General features: G+C 40.2%; 1 protein-coding gene across 14 annotated transcripts in view; it reads left to right on the top strand.

The window, feature by feature from the left end:
- Nucleotides 1-16,543, top strand: part of TENM3 (teneurin transmembrane protein 3) — a 763,547-nt gene that overhangs the window by 555,629 nt on the left and 191,375 nt on the right. For all 14 annotated transcript variants that reach the window (XM_075197350.1, XM_075197334.1, XM_075197322.1 and 11 more), the window contains one exon: nucleotides 14,578-14,816. In XM_075197350.1, coding sequence (XP_075053451.1) covers nucleotides 14,578-14,816 — 239 coding nt within the window. The remainder of the gene's footprint in view (nucleotides 1-14,577; nucleotides 14,817-16,543) is intronic.

Below are 16,543 nucleotides of genomic sequence, written 5' to 3'. Positions count from 1 at the left end.
AAGTCTTTTTCCTTAGCTGTAAGACATGTATTCAGTGCTCCCAGCATCGGTGTCTTGTGCTGTGACACAGCCCTGTCTGTCACTAACACTATTGAGTTCTCATTGTCTATTTATTATTTTTCATATACAGGAATCTGATTAAATATGGAAATATGCAGATTGGCGTTTATTATAGTTGTTTACAGTTCAGAGTTGCAGTCTGGAAATAGCTTGCGCAGAGCGTTGCATTTGTTGAGATGACTGTCAGGTGATATTAATTCAGGTAACATAGCAATGAAATTTATCTTGTTTGTAAGCTTTTCATTTTCAAAATTACGCTGGCAGGGATCACCTCCCGGTGTGAAAGTTGTCCAAAGATAATAGCGCATCAGTTTGAAAACATAATAGATTTGAGAATACAAACCTGGTAACAGCGTGACTATGCTGTTTATCAGCCTCAAGAACATACTGTGTCACAGCTAGAAGCATTACATATTTGTTCTTTGTCATTCGGAGTCACTTGTACTTTATTTACATGGAAATGTTGTGTGTTATAGGAGTTGTTAAGTTTCACGTGGCTTTATACTGCTGCGGTGTAATTTAGTATGTTATAATACCAAGCTTGACCAATCTTAAGTACACACACACAGGATCATGCGTGTAATACATGTTGCTTAGTCAGAACAACTAATAAGCGATACAATTGATCTTCAGAATTCTCCAGGTTTCAAAGCCTAGAACTTGGCTCTTCTATTGGCCCCAGGACTAGATGCAATTCTCCAAGACGAGTTTGTGGCACTCAGGATAATTATTAAATTGCCACTTGTCATATAACATGGAGGTTGTTGGATAAGCTGTTAGCACATTGTTATAGTTTAAATGCTGACCTCTTCATGTGCAGGCTTGGACAGCACTCTATAACATTAGGCACAGCAGAACAATATTCAATGACTGCATCCCGTGAATGGAGAGACCCGGTAGTACTAGTTAAGGGGAGTGGGCTTGTCAGTCGTCTGGTTGTAGGTCACATTATTATTATTACCATTTATTTATATAGCGCCACTAATTACACAGCGCTGTACAGAGAACTCACTCACATCAGTCCCTGCCCCATTGGAGCTTACAGTCTAAATTCCCTAACACACACCCAAACGGAGACAGACAGACAGACTAGGATCAATTTGTTAGCAGCCAATTAACCTACCGGTATGTTGTTTGGAGTGTGGGAGGAAACCGGAGCACCCAGAGGAACCCCACGCAAACACTGGGAGAACATACAAACTCCTCACAGATAAGGCCGTGGTCGGGAATTGAACTCATGCTGTAAGGCGGAAGTGCTGACCACTAAGCCACCATGCTGCCCATACATAGAATGTATCAGTGGCACTTACCCCCTTACTAACCAGGCAATGCCTAACATTATGCTGCTTCACACCAGACCTTATATTGCTGCTAAGTCTAGTTATAAAAAGTAAGAAAATGTCAATTATAAATAAGGCCCATACATTTTACTAGCACAGTGTCCCAATTTTTGTTGATTACAATCTTTAACTTTGAAAAGTAGGGGTAGTTTGGTATAGATTGCTATTACTGCTTTAGTGCATTAGATGCCAAAATAAAGATAGCAGTCTTATTTATGTGGCTTGTAGCAAGTTAACTGTGTTTTAACAAGAGGTTACTCTAATGCAGTGATTCCCAAACTGGGTACCGCGGCTCCCTGGGGTTCCGTGGCAAGGTTCCGGTGGTAAGCAAGCCGGGGCAACTTGGTAATTATTTTGGCTTGGGGTTGCCTTGAAAACATTATGGAGACCTTAAGGGTGCCTCGAACTGAGAAAATTTGGGATCCACTGCTCTAATGTAACAGGTTGTACAAGGGAAAGCCACCGACTGTTGTAATGTAGCTTGTGGTGTTGTGGAATACTGGTAATTCTCTGCTGCCCGGAGATACTGACCCGGTACGGTAGTGGCTCATCTTAGTACTTCTCCAGTTTCCCTCGTTGTGTTCATACAGAGGCCAACTTGCTCATCAGCAGAACTGAATATCCAGATTTGGCCTTCAGCTCCACTTAGTAAAGAAATAAAGCATTTGTTTAACAAATGTATACTGTTATCGCCATCCTTATACAATCATGAACAAAGTGTTTAGTATTTGCCTGTGATTCTTAAACTCTGTTTTTTTAAATGCTGCTTGGAATAATACATATGTTTCCACTGCAGAGTTCATGGTCATTTTGATAACAGACATTTACTTTGAGTTTATTCAGAATGATACATTCCTATTATGTAGTCAACGTTATTAAGAAAAAATATATTTGTCCATTTTTCCTGGATATTGCAAAGCATATGAGCAGTTGGCTATATAGGCATTTAGTTATTTTCTTGTTCAAACATGTTTCTTTTATTGTGATTGCGTTGGCCCGACTTCTTTCTCTTCCCTGAACTCCTGCTATCCTTTCAATCTGCTCATTGTGGAAGGGACCTGCATCGCGGTGAATGAGATAATGAGAATCTCTGCAGACGTGTGTGCTAGATAAAGTCAAGAGATGGAGCGCTCTCTTTGCTGGCTGCTATTTAAAGAAACCCTTATATATATATCTTAGGAAAGAATGTCTTTTACCTGACAATTGGCCCTAATATTAAATAAACAACCATCAAGTGGAAAGAACATAGAGTGCTCTCCTTTTAAGAAAACAATTGAAAGCTTTTGAAGGGTGGATTCTATTCAGACCTCAAATGCACTGCGTCTGTGTAACGTTGTATGAGCAGCGGCGGAACTGCTGAAATATCTCATCTTCCTCCCCTTCTACTGAGTAATAAGCATTTATATGTTTTCCGCCGCGCTGAGGCTCTCGTGGTTACACCCTTGTCATTAAATTGTTCCTCCTTCCTTAGCCGTTACAAGGACCCAGATACAGGAAGGCTTAATCTATTACAACATGGGTGAGTGTAAAGAAGAGAGGCTTTATGGTTATAAAAGAAATGGATTTCATAGTGTAATCTTAAGCACTGGACTAAATGACAGAATCTTATATTGTAGAAACTCATAGTTTAACTATAATAGTGCCCAGCAAGAATGCGATGCCTTGCAACTTCAACTTTAGAATTTTGATATATGAAGGTAAAGTAAGAGTGAGCTATATCTGAATACCACTATAGACAGGTTGGTGTTCCAAAAATGCGGCATCAGCTACATGGATTTGAGAAGGATAGAAAGTTCTTCTGGTAGAGCAGGTTATGTAGTTGCTTTTACATCGCTGCATATACAACTCAGTACGAATCCATCAACTGCAGTATATACAGACATGTGCGCTATATACAGACTCACAGCCAGACTCACCGGGTTTGGTGTTGCAATGAGCAAGATAGAGAAGCGCCACTTTCCTAAGTAACATCTGTTGTCTCACGAAGTAGAGCACATAGCACAGACTTATTTGCACAGTTGCATACTCTACTGGAATGTCTGTCACAAGTTAGGGAGAGACATCCCGGGCTCCCAAGAGAGCAGGCAAATCTCCTACAAGGAGGCATAGCTGCTTGCAAATCAGACGAGGTGGAGCAAATGACATCAAACACCTTGCCCCACCCATTTGACAACATGAATGGCATCATTGGGTCACATATACATACACACTTTTCATACCTCCTCCCAACATGTGATGCTTATTTCATGTTGATTCCACAGCGCTCTACAGAGAACTCACTCACATCAGTCCCTGCCCCATTGGAGCTTACAGTCTAAATTCCCTAACAAACACACACACAGACAGACCCACAGACTAGGGTCAATTTCATAGCAGCCAATTAACCTACCAGTATGTTTTTGGAGTGTGGGAGGAAACAGGAGGAAACCCATGCAAACACGGGGAGAACATACAAACTCCTCACAGATAAGGCCATGGTCAGGAATTGAACTCATGACCCCAGTGCTGTGAGGCAGAAGTGCTAACCACTTAGCCACCGTGCTGCCCGTATGTATGTACTATGCACATTAGGGATATTTTTAAATACTGCTCTTCAAGTAACTGTGTTGAAAAGGTGGTGTTGCCCATAGCAACCAGACATATTCTTTCAATTTATAAACCATATGGCAGATAGAAACTGATGTGGGCAAAAAAATAGTTCAACGTCCATGTTCAAGCGAGAAAATATAAATATTTTTATCTTGCCGTGAAAATGTAGGAGAAGACCTTATTATGTACAGTTAAACCGGGATGAGATCTCCTGTCACTGGACTGTCAGTCCAATCCATTTACTTGTGTGTACACTGATGATACAGGGTGACTGCTTGTTGGAGGAAGTTTGAGAACAACTGCATTCTAATATGTAACCGGTAAAATAAAGATGACCATACCCATGTGATAGATTTTTATATAAACAGACACGACTGTCATTTCATTTTTTAATTCAGCTTCGTAACATTTACCGGATCGGCTCCTGCGACAGTTACATGCTATACATCTCAATTCCACTAATTGCTCGCAATATATTCTTTTATACAATATACATAAGCACAATCTGTCTACCTATACTGTATAATCTCTATCTTGCGCAGTATGTATGCCCATGTGCCCATCAGCCTACGGGCAATACATATCAAATCCTGATAAATAGTGAGTTGCCTGCTGTGCTGGCCTTTTGAGCCTTCCTCGGCTTCTTCTATGCGACTAATTAGCTAAAAGTTCGCCAAATGCATGACACTGGGAATTAGCTGCGCCTGTGTCTGGAGGCTACAATGGTAGCCACTCACTTCAAAGGATATTGCTCAGCTCTTGCGACCAAAGGTTTGTAATGAAGAGGCGCTTGTATGGTGGTGCTGGATCACAGCTACTGTATGTGGAATCATTTATTTCAGTGCTTCTATATTATCATTTCTCACTTGCTTTCCCCGTACGTACAGGCATATATGTACTCCCAGCACTGTTAACCAAGGTATTAGTGTTTTCTAAGTGACAGGACAAATAAACATATGATTTTAATTTGTGATGCTTGAAGAGAAAATGTGTACTTAAGCTTTACCCCGGAAATGCAGAATTGTTAAAATATAACATAAAACATTCCACAAAAACACACAACAGCTCTAAGGCTATGACAGGAATGATAGTGATATAGAACAAAAAGCTCAAATAGCAAAGCATGACAAGTGACTGGCCTTTATCCTTGGTAAGTCATTACTGCCTCAGCCACACTTGGGCCAATGCAAGACAGGGAAATTGTGTATTTCGAAGATGCTTTTTTAACCTGTCATTTGTCAACAAAGGCTAATAGAAGTCTTCCATTGGGAACGGGGATGGGGTAGCAGGCAGTATCTTGTCATGCTGCTCTTATCTTTACAGGTTCATCACTATGTAACAGTCACCTATGAAGCTATGTATCTGTTTAGTGTGTATTACTAGCCCTAACTGGCATTTACAAGATTGGGCCATTAAACATGTTGGGAGTTAGAATGGTGGGGCGGGAAACCTGTAATCCACCTGGGTTGGGGTGTGATTATTTTATAATGTTTTATTTAAACTTCTTGCATGTTACATCTGGACGAGCCTTAGGCCAGTTGAAATTGTACATTTATTCTTGTGCCATCGACTTTTGGATAGACAATTCTGAGACTAACTTATCTATAATTGTCAAGTGATATCATCTGTTTCTTACAGATCCATTTTCACTGTTTTCTACTATATTGTGTCTTTTGGAAAAATGAACCATGTTCTTGTGCTTAATATGTTATATATAATGGTTATGCAAGATAGCACCCGTTACCTTATGAAAATACACAAGTTATAATGCAAATAAATAACCAAGGGTATGGGTTTATATGCTGTAAGAGACGATGTGGTTGATGACTTTTTGACTTTGTAATTTACAAACACTTTGTTTGACTTTATATACATTTATTTAAAGAGGACTATAAAAGACATACCCCATAGTGTCTCTATGCAGCGTCCATGGATTGCTTAGCAATTCCCAATGCTTTGTAGATAACTGCTAATGGGGAGAAGCTGCTCTTCTCTATAAATAGCAGGCTAAAACATAGAAAGAAAGCCAGCGATGCTGTTTATACCTCTGCGACCTCTTTAAGATGCTCTGATGTTAGTACATCAGAAAGTGCCCATTTAGCATGCTAGCCATGCTTAGTTTTCTTATGTACTACAGTTTTCATGTGTCTCCTTCAATCTCTTTGCCAGTGGCACTGTATGCAAATGACTTTCAGTGGGTCGAGCCACTTCTGCCATATGGCTCTGAAGTTATCCAAGTGACCTCTGTGATGCAAATGACTTTTAAAAAGAAATACATGATAGCTTTAGAGAGATGAAGGAAGTGGTAAATACTGATGACCCTTTCTTTTTAAAGATCATGAGTAAATAAATCAGAATTTGTAATTGGTTTCCTGGATAAATTCAGGGCCATATGGCATAAGTGGATGTCCTCAAGTCTGAAGGAGACTGGCATCCAACCACATATTCTCATTCCGGATCTGACAAAACTACAAGAAAATGGTGCATGTGCCTTTTTCACCAGTATTTGCCAGCACCATAATTATAATTGCAGCAGTTACAACAGCACACACACATTTAGACACCAGGGGGTATATTTACTAAACAGTGGGTTTGAAAAAGGGGAGATGTTGCCTATAGCAACCAATCAGATTCTAGCTGTCATTTTGTAGAATGTACTAAATAAATGAAAGCTTGAATCTGATTGGTCGCTATAGGCAAAATCTCCCCTTTTTCAGTCCCGCAGTTTAGTAAATATACCCCCAGGATTATTCCTTACCCGTATAATTACTCGCAAACACATTTTGTCCAGAACCCTGTTAATGTGAGTGCTGTACAGTCATGTCAAAACGCTTATCTAAGTGAACTCTAACATTAAGGTTATGCTCAACTTATTTGGCATTTCAGTGCAATAACATGGGCTTGCTTTTAATGAATGATCCCCCAGTGAATCCCTATCCACAAGGATGATTAACGGTTTTTTTTACTGTATAGTTTGTTCATTAATAAAGGGCGTCAATAGTGTTCCACATACAATATAGTATGTTTAAGCAATACATATTCCTTCCTAGCAGTAGCATTGTTAAAAGCTAGTCTGTCTAGGAATTAGTGCACCTAATCTATTGTATTGCTTTATAAATAAGAGATGCAGACACTTTTAATGCTAAGTTATCATGGCAAGTTGATTAGTCACCTGTTATTAAAGGGCTAATAACTATGTAAATCCACATGTCGTTTCTGAATAATTATTGCACTTGCTGTGTCAGAATCAAGGCAATAATACATTTCACAAGGTTTTTTCTCTATAGCCCTGTTTCCGACCTCCCTCAACAGACTTCATCAAAACTGACACATCTGTAATAGCATCACTGGTAATTTGAAAATCATCCTAGCTTAAGGGCTTCCAAACACATGGGACTTAAGTAGCCAAATGATGTGGGGCTGAAAGCAGTGGAAATTTGTTGACATGTTGTCAAACAAATTGACAAGATCTTAAGTGTTATCCTTGAAAATGTGTGAATAGACAGATAAATGTGATTCTTTTGGGTCTTGGTTTAGCAAAATGTTTGGAAATATATTTTTCAGTTTGAATAAACAAATCTAGTGTATGGCAGTGGTTCTCCAAGCTGTTTGGCCTCACACACTCATTACCAAGAAAAACTCTTTAAAAAAATGAATTCCCAGGGAGGCATGTGTAAATAAGTTTTTTTCATGTCCCATAGGGTTGAATTCAATTCCCCCCGAATTAGCGCGGCGTTAAAACTTTTACCGTTTCTGCTCGCAGCAAAGAGCCGGCGTTGAAACTACCGTAATAACAGTAATTAAGCGCATTATTACCGTAATACCGGTAATAATGCACAGGCCGCGTTTCTTGGTGCCTCTTACTAATATATATTGCATTGCACTCATACATGTAAGGCCCTAAATACAGACTCACAAACACACAACTATATCACAACTGTAATTTCCCAAGACACACCCCTGCCCAACGCTAGAAGACAATTGTCTGTACATAAATATCAGGGTTAGAAACAATTTTGAGTATCTTAAATTGAAATAAAGATGCAGCAGAGTTGTTCTAGGCATGTGGCATTATCGTGCGCCTGTCACACACTGTGCCAATCACCCTGTATGCCTCAAGCTGTGCCACAGTCATTCAAGACTATAAGAATGAGCAGGGCTAATACAGCGAGACCAGCAAAGTTTTCTTCTATTTGGAAATGCCAGATATCTCCATTGCATTATGTCATGTGCTGGGATGCTGGGTATGTATGTATATGTGTGTGTATTATTACTAACACTTAGTTTATAGCATTAGCATACTAGTAGCGCTTTACAATAAGCATGTGTGTGTTTCTTTCTCTCTCTATCTCTATCAATCTCTATGGATCTCTCTTTCTCTCTCTATGGATCTCTCTTTCTCTCTCTATGGATCTCTCTATCCATCTCTATCGATTTCTCTATCTATAGATTTCTCTCTCTCCATCTCTATCTCTGTCTCTCCATCTCTCTGTTCCTATCCATCTCTCTGTTCCTATCCATCTCTCTCTCTCTTTCTATCCATCTCTCTTTCTCTCTGTTCCTATTCATCTCTCTCTCTTTTCATCTCTCTATTCATCTCTCTCTATCCATCTCTCTCTCTCTCCATATCTCTCTGTCCATATCTCTGTTCCTATACATCTCTCTCTCTCTATCCATCTCTCTTTCTATCCATCTCTCTCTCTCTTTCTATCCATCTCTCTCTCTTTCTATCCATCTCTTTCTCTTTCTATCCATCTCTCTCTCTCTCTTTCTGTCTCTCTCTGTCCATCTCTCTTTCTCTCTGTTCCTATTCATCTCTCTCTCTCTATTCATCTCTCTTTCTATCCATCTCTCTCTCTCTCTCCATATCTCTCTGTCCATATGTCTGTTCCTATACATCTCTCTCTCTCTCTATCCATCTCTCTCTTTCTATCCGTCTCTCTCTCTTTCTATCCATCTCTTTCTCTGTCCATCTCTCCCTCTCTGTCTCTCTCTCACTATCCATCTCTCTCTCTGTCCATCTTTGTGAACCTATCCATCTCTCTCTCTCTTTCTATCCATCTCTCTCTGTCCATCTCTCTATCTCTCTATTCATCTCTCTCTCTCTCTTTCTCTCTCCATCTCTCTCTCTCTCTTTCTATCTATCCATCTCTCTATTCATCTATCTCTCTCTCTCCATCTCTTTCTATCCATCACTCTCTGTCCTTCTCTCTATCTCCCCATCCCTCTCTCTATCCATCTCTCTCTCCATCCATCTCTTTCTATCCATCCCTCTCTCTCTCTCTCCCTATCCATATCTCTCTCTCCCTCTATCCATCTCTCTCTCTCTCTCTCTCTCTCTCTATATATGTGTATATATATATATATATATATATTTATATATATATATATATATATATATATATATATATCTATCCATCTCCCTATCCATCTCTCTCTCTCTCTCTCTCTCTCTCTATATATATATCTATCTATATATATATATATATATATATATATATATATATGTTTTCAAAGCATATGAACAGTTGGCTATGCTCCGCAAAATTAGGTTCACCAGGGCCCCTACTCCATTCTTGGCAAGGAATGCCCTCCCTCTGTATAATTTCTCCAATCAACCAATGCTAGCTCTGCTTCTGATGGGAGGTATGACATAGTGAGACATTACATATCACAGCATAAGATTCTTGTGTGACAGAGAAGCAGTGTAACATTTGAATTTATCTTGACACTATTCTGGCAGGAAAAACCTGGTACTCAGAAAGCTTAGGGATCTGTTTACTATTTATGTGATGGTTAATGCAACAATGTATATCACAGCATGACTCTGCATGAATAACGTTTTATCGCAGATATTTACTAACACCTTTGTTGCGATGCAATGTGAAAGTCTCGTCCTCTGCAATAGAGGATGGGGCTTCTCATTGCTCCTTACACAGACGTGTTGGTCCTACACAATGCTTCTTTCTTCCTATTGATCTTCTGTGCATGCGTCGGTAAAATATCGGGGCATGTGCAGTTCAATGTATGCAAACGTTTCCAGCGTAATAATGGTAAGTCTATAGGGGTATCTGCACAATCCGGTGCCTAACGCCCTGAGATGACGTTAAGATCTTAAGCTTAGCAGCTTTACAGTCCTCATATTAATATAGAAAGTCTGCGTTCAGCATCCTTTACTGGGTTCTGGAAGGAGAAATCTATGATTTTTCCTGCATTCAACCCTTTGTAAATAATGCATTGAGATGCGATGGCCACTTTACAGAGAAAACTGATTTGTGACACTTGTTGGATATGTTTTTTTTATTTGGAAAAGACTCCCCAATAGTAGAAGATTCTTCTGAAAAAATGGAATGAAATGGTTCTGTCTGCAGGGGATATTCTGTCAGTAGCAGCCTCTGTCATGATCTAAAAACCCAGTGGGTGGGGGCCAGTGGCGGGCTGGCCCGGGGGGCAGGGGGGCAGCGCTCGGTCAGGCCGCTATTAGGGCCGGGGGGTCGGCCGACCGGCCGCTCCCCGGCTGCAAAATACAATTCTTTCCCCCGCGGCCGCATGTGATGACATCAGATGCGGCCGCGTCAGCGCACAGGCAGCCGCATCACATGACAGGGGATGCGGCCGCGTCATCAATGACGCGGCCGCATCCCTTTTCATGAGATGCGGCCGCCTGTGTGCCCCCCGGCCATGCCTCTCCCAGCCCACGTCTGGTGGGGGCAGTGACTCCCAAGACTGCTATCTAATTGGCATTTTGCAAAGTAGCGTCTACTTTTGTACAGACATATCTTTTATATTTTTCCTAAGGAACATTGCATGAGTCTCCCCGTTGGGGTTTGTAGGGGGTAGGGTATATCCATAAAATTAGATAAAGTCTTGGTGGTATATTTACTAAACTGCTGGTTTGAAGTGGAGATGTTGCCTATAGCAACCAATCAGATTCTAGCTGTCATTTTGTAGAATGTACTAAATACATGATAGCTAGTATCTGATTGGTTGCTATAGGCAACATCTCCACTTCAAACCAGCAGTTTAGTAAATATACCCCTGGGGATATAAAGGCACTCTTGTATTTTCTAACTGTTAATTTTTGCATGTCACTTTTGTCTTCACATTTTGTATCGTGTGGTTTTTGTGTTTTCCATGCTTGGGTTGCGGGGAGCAGTCTGGTCCTTATGGGAGTCTGCTCCCTATGTCTGGGGGTGGGAAAGGTTGATGCGGCCATCAGGCATCTACTCCATCTGCACCTTTTCATTAGTGTCCTCCTTAGGGAAGGCTTTGGGGGACCACAGGGAAAATGGGCTCTCTCTATTCTCAGGACAGGAGACTCTCATAATTTCTAGGAGCCTTTTGGCTCTGAGGGTCACAAGGCCCTTTCTGAAGTCCTGATGCTCCAAGAGTACTTTTTGCATTTTGTAAAGAGAGAACACACCTTAAAAAATAAATGTCTTTGTAAAATAGCTTAATGCTTCCGGGGTCAGGGAGTAAAGTGGTCCTTCCTCGCCCCAAGAGCCATGGCCCCCAGTCACTGTTTTGCACTGCACTGGGCTATTTAAAGAATGCACCTCTCGGCCTTTCCATAAAAAGAAATGTGTCTTTGTAAAAGTATCTAGCAAAACAAAATGTAATCTATTTTATTAAAAAAAGTAACAGTGCTCATTTGCATCCTTATCGGTTTTTCCATATTGTAGAGATAAAGGGCAGCAGGCTTTGTGTCTTCTTTACTTTCTCAGTAGTTTTATGTTTTAATTGAAAACCTTAGCACAAGAGCTCTCAAACATATCTTTGGATCTCACCAACAGTGCGTGTTTGGTGGATCTCAGGAGCCCAGGTAAATGTGTCAGATGGTTAGAGGAGTAATTATTTTACCTGAGAGGTGATCCAGTAAACAGGAACTGTTGTTTGTGAACCTTTGCTCTAGCAGCTTAGTCCCAGTCCATTGAGCTTAATAAATCACGTCCCAAACCGTGTTATAGCAAAGTATCAGCCGCTCTCCAATTGATTAATATCATGTTTTAACATAGATTAAATGCACATTACTGTGTCACCATTTTCTTGCAGATGAGTCATCATCCAGGAAGTTTATAGATATATAGAAAAGAGAGAACACTCAGCTGCTTTCACGTAGAAAAAGTGCTTCTTTAGCAAACAATAAGCTGTACAAATAGCTTAGCATTGCCACCCTAATGCATCAGACACCCTTGTAAAAGGTCGATGCAGAAAAGTGGCAATGTCTGCATGTTTTGTGTGCTTAAGAAAAATTACATAGTGGAGTTTACATTTATGCCCTGAATTGGTACAGAATAAGGTTTGCCTGTAAAAAGCTATGGTATTACTTTTATCCTACTTGGCTACCAATAATTAAATATAAAACTGCAAAACCTTTCACTAAACCCAAAACATTAGTTTCCCTATAAAACTCCTCCTATAAAACGTTCTTCCTTTCCTTTAAAGCTATACTACCTCCTAGGCTCCTCCATTCGTCTTACAGTGTTGGCTATAAACCGGAGGGGAATGTCATCGGAAACACCAATCACAAACTGCAATCAAGACATTGTGGCGTGTGATTGGTCCTCCCGGCCACACCTCCCTCTGCCGCTATTTAAAGTAGGTGACCAAAATTGATAACTAACCTTTTACACAGGTGGTAGTACAGCTTTAATTTTATTTTTTCTCTATGCCAAAAAAAAAAAAATGTTATGCTGACCACACAAATGGAGGTGTCCTCTGCCAACTGGCTGACCATTGTGCACGGTTTGATGGGTAGAAACGTTCTCTCTTCCTGAAAAAACAATCTGAATCTATTTTATTATTTTCAGATATATTTGTAAATCAAGTCAGCTGTTTAACATATCGACATGTTTGGAAAATCCAGTGTCATGTCATTGTCTGCTATATGGTTGTATCATGATCTTTTTTTAATGTACAGCATTACGTAATATGTCAGTGCTCGATAAATAAAAAAGTATAAAAATAATAATAGAAGAGTCTAGGGATATCTCAATTTGTTCAATTACCCTAGTTCATACTATCTACGGTATAGGCAACACTATCAGCTAATTACCTATTTTGACAGACCCAACCTCGCTTGATTTTGAGTATATTGACTTTCAGCTAATAGAAAAGAAAAAGGAGTATATGATTTCAGTCTAGAAAGAACACTATGTATAGATTATTTTACTGCTGTACACTTGGTGGATTCGTTGGGAATTATAAAGCTTGAGAGTAGCTCAAGGTGTATATAAACAATGGTTTAAACTGTGAATACCAAGAGTTATTAATGGAGGGCAGGAAAGGAAGGTCTTCCGTGGACTATCTCAGGGATGTCACTGTGACCCTGTGTATTTTATATGTTAATTAGTGATGTCACAAGTGGTTTGTTAGGGACGCTGCACCTTGATGCAGATGAGATAGCCATCTGTAGCCCTTTTGACGTCCCTGTTGAGAGATGGGCAACATGATTAATGCTTTTGGCAAATTAGAGGAACAGGCAGGAATATAGTGACGAACGTTGATGCCAATAATTGTAAAATAATGCACCTGGGACAACAACATATTCCAAGGAAGAATGCATGATTAATGGCACCTTATCACCATCAGCCCTGGAATCATTATTTCACATTATTAGAGGCAGGCACGCAGTGTAACCGAGCAGTTGTGGTGCCAGCAGGGTGTTAGGTCAAGAAGCAGTAGAAGCAGCTGAGAGAGATGTGGAGATGTTACCTTTTATCTCCGAACTAAAAGTAATGAGTACAAAATGTGGACATTGTATTGTTGCTCAGCGTCTGTCATACTGAACAATGGGATTAGCGAGCATGTTAATATAGAATGCATATTGGTGTATATATGCGTTCTCAATATCTCTGGCACCTTCTAAATGGGGCTAATGACATGCAGCACTTGTGTGCCGCGTGCTGGCTACTAAAATACTGACTCTGAACATAGGCTGCACAGGAAAAGTTAATCATCCCGGATAATATTGGGTACTGTAGAGTGAACCAGAAATGTCATCTAGCAGCAGCAATTAGGGAACAGGAATAAGGTGGTGTAACTCATAACAACCAATCATTTGCTTTCATTTTCTAAACTGAGTTAGAATTATAAGCTTTTCAATCTCATTGGTTGCTATGAGTTACAGAACATATTTTTCCTGAACCATATGACCTGTCATAGTCGCATCTGTCCTGTAATAACACTGTTTGTGTAACTAGAAAGACACTATGAGTGGGTTATATTAATGTACTGTACAATTGGCGAAGGTATAATCTCAACACCTGTTACCAACACATGGGGGAGGAATCGATGAGCGAAGATTCCATCCAGAACATCGGTTGTTAAGAAAGTTATTATATATAATCTACAGATGACCTTCCCTTCCTGTTTTTATATAAAAATCTCCTTTTCTATTGGCAAAAACATAATATAGCAAATGTCAATGTATGTAAAGCAGATGCTCACAAAGGGCACGCAAACTGTGGCTAAGAATGACATTTTTGTGCAATGTATGTGTAGTAGTGCATGTCCAAACCATTTACTTTTTCAAGGGTGGCATGTGCCAAGTACATTGTTAATAAACTGCTATTCTGTTCCTTCACAGGCATTTTCTATTCAAAACAGGAACAGGGACAACCCCACTGTTCAGCACTGCTACACCCGGATACACAATGGCATCTGGTACTGTTTATACTCCTCCCACAAGACCACTTCCTCGGAACACCTTATCAAGAAGTGCTTTTAAATTCAAAAAGTCCTCAAAGTACTGTAGTTGGAAATGTACAGCGCTCTGTGCCGTAGGGGTATCCGTACTACTGGCAATACTACTCTCCTATTTCATAGGTAAGAAATGACATTATTACTCTACAGTATTATAAAATATGCTTGAACATCTTGTCAGCTTTGTCAGACAATATAGGTAAAAGCAGCCTCATCAATCTGGTCTAAAAAGACAAAATGATTTACACTCTCCAAGTGGTGTTATTTTAAAATCAAGTTAATATTTAATTTAGAGTTAATTAACAAGGACGGAGTCGACCATTTATTGCAATCTGACTGCTGTGGCTACAGAGAAATGAGTGTTTTAATTCAGCGGTAATCCTGGGGCAATTTCCATCTATTGTATTGTGTTGTATTGTGACCCCAGCCTAAGGTATTTTTTTTAAATATTGTTCTTAATAGGTAGAGTTATTTGCAGAGTGTGTGTATGTGCGTTATCTAGACAGATCAGGCAAGTATTACATACAACGATCAATCCAGACCTATATTTTTGTATTGACCGTTGTGGACCTCATTTAGAGTCGGACGCAAAGTCCGTTTTAGGCGCATCCAACAAAAAAACACTACCACGCATGTGCAGAAAGCACCATATCCGCCTGCATCTTGGACGCAATCAACACTTGCGACAACTTGCGACTCACTATGAGCGAATGGGATGGAACGCGGAATTGTGAAGGCATGACCATGTAAATACATCCTAGTCGCAGTGAGGCGCAGACGCAACACACGTCAAAACAGGGCTAAAGCTGTGCGGCAGGAATTAGGTGGCGCAAGCGGTTAGCTAGCTGCAGGAACTGCTCGCAGCTCCATAGCAGGGCCATCTTTTCCATTGGGCACGATGGGCAGGTGCCCGGGGGCCCCCCGGGCAAGGGGGCCCCATAGGCAGGGCTCTTAATTAGAATAAATAATCCTGCAAAAAAAAAAACCTGCAAAAAAACCTTCAAGGGTCACTGAGCAAGTACATCTATCTATATATATCTATATCTATCTATCTCTATCTCTATCTCTATCTCTATATCTATCTATATATATATATATATATATATATATATATATATATATATATATATATGGGCCCCGGTGCACGGCTTTGCCCAGGGGCCCATAATGTTGTTAAGATGGCCCTGCTCCATAGTGTATTAAGAGTGGGACGCGACTGGGGTTGCTTGCCACTTGTAATACCCTACCAAGCTGCGGCACACTCCCACTCCTACACTTCTTAAACGGACTTTGCGTCCAACTCTAAATGAGGTCCTGTATGCGCTGCTATTCGTTTGTGTTTTAGGTTTATAACAGTGGGGACTAGCAATTAACCCCCTTTTGTTTGCAGCTGCGCTGTGTGTAATTTAAGTTTGGTGCAGCCCAGCGCGGGATTTTTTCTCCCTTTTATGGTTTTAATGTTGTGGCTGATTGGTGTATGTTCTCTTCTTGTAGATGCAATGCTTCATATACACAATTTATTTTTTAATATCTCATGAAAAAGAGTCCTACCCTGAGATAAGACTATTGAGACAGAAAGAAGAAAATCTATTTTTTCACAGCTGTCTTCCATACATCGCTTACAGCCATCTTCCTGTAACCCTTAGCAACTATTACGTATGGCTTCTCTGCTTTAATAACAAAGCTTGGTTTGTGAGAGACATAGGTCAACCTTTTTTTTTTTTGGGAGAATTCTATAGTCTCTCAACAAACCAAAAATGTATGAGACAAGTGTTCAGAAAGCTTGATGTGAAGTTTGTGTTTTGTTTTTTCCTTCTGAACATACAATGGCAGCAAAAGGAGAATTCATG

Source organism: Mixophyes fleayi, chromosome 1 (assembly GCF_038048845.1).
Source record: "Mixophyes fleayi isolate aMixFle1 chromosome 1, aMixFle1.hap1, whole genome shotgun sequence".
Classification (NCBI taxonomy): domain Eukaryota; kingdom Metazoa; phylum Chordata; class Amphibia; order Anura; family Limnodynastidae; genus Mixophyes; species Mixophyes fleayi.
The sequence above is the reverse complement of the archived record's forward strand: the minus strand, read 5'-3'. Positions and strand labels throughout refer to the sequence as shown.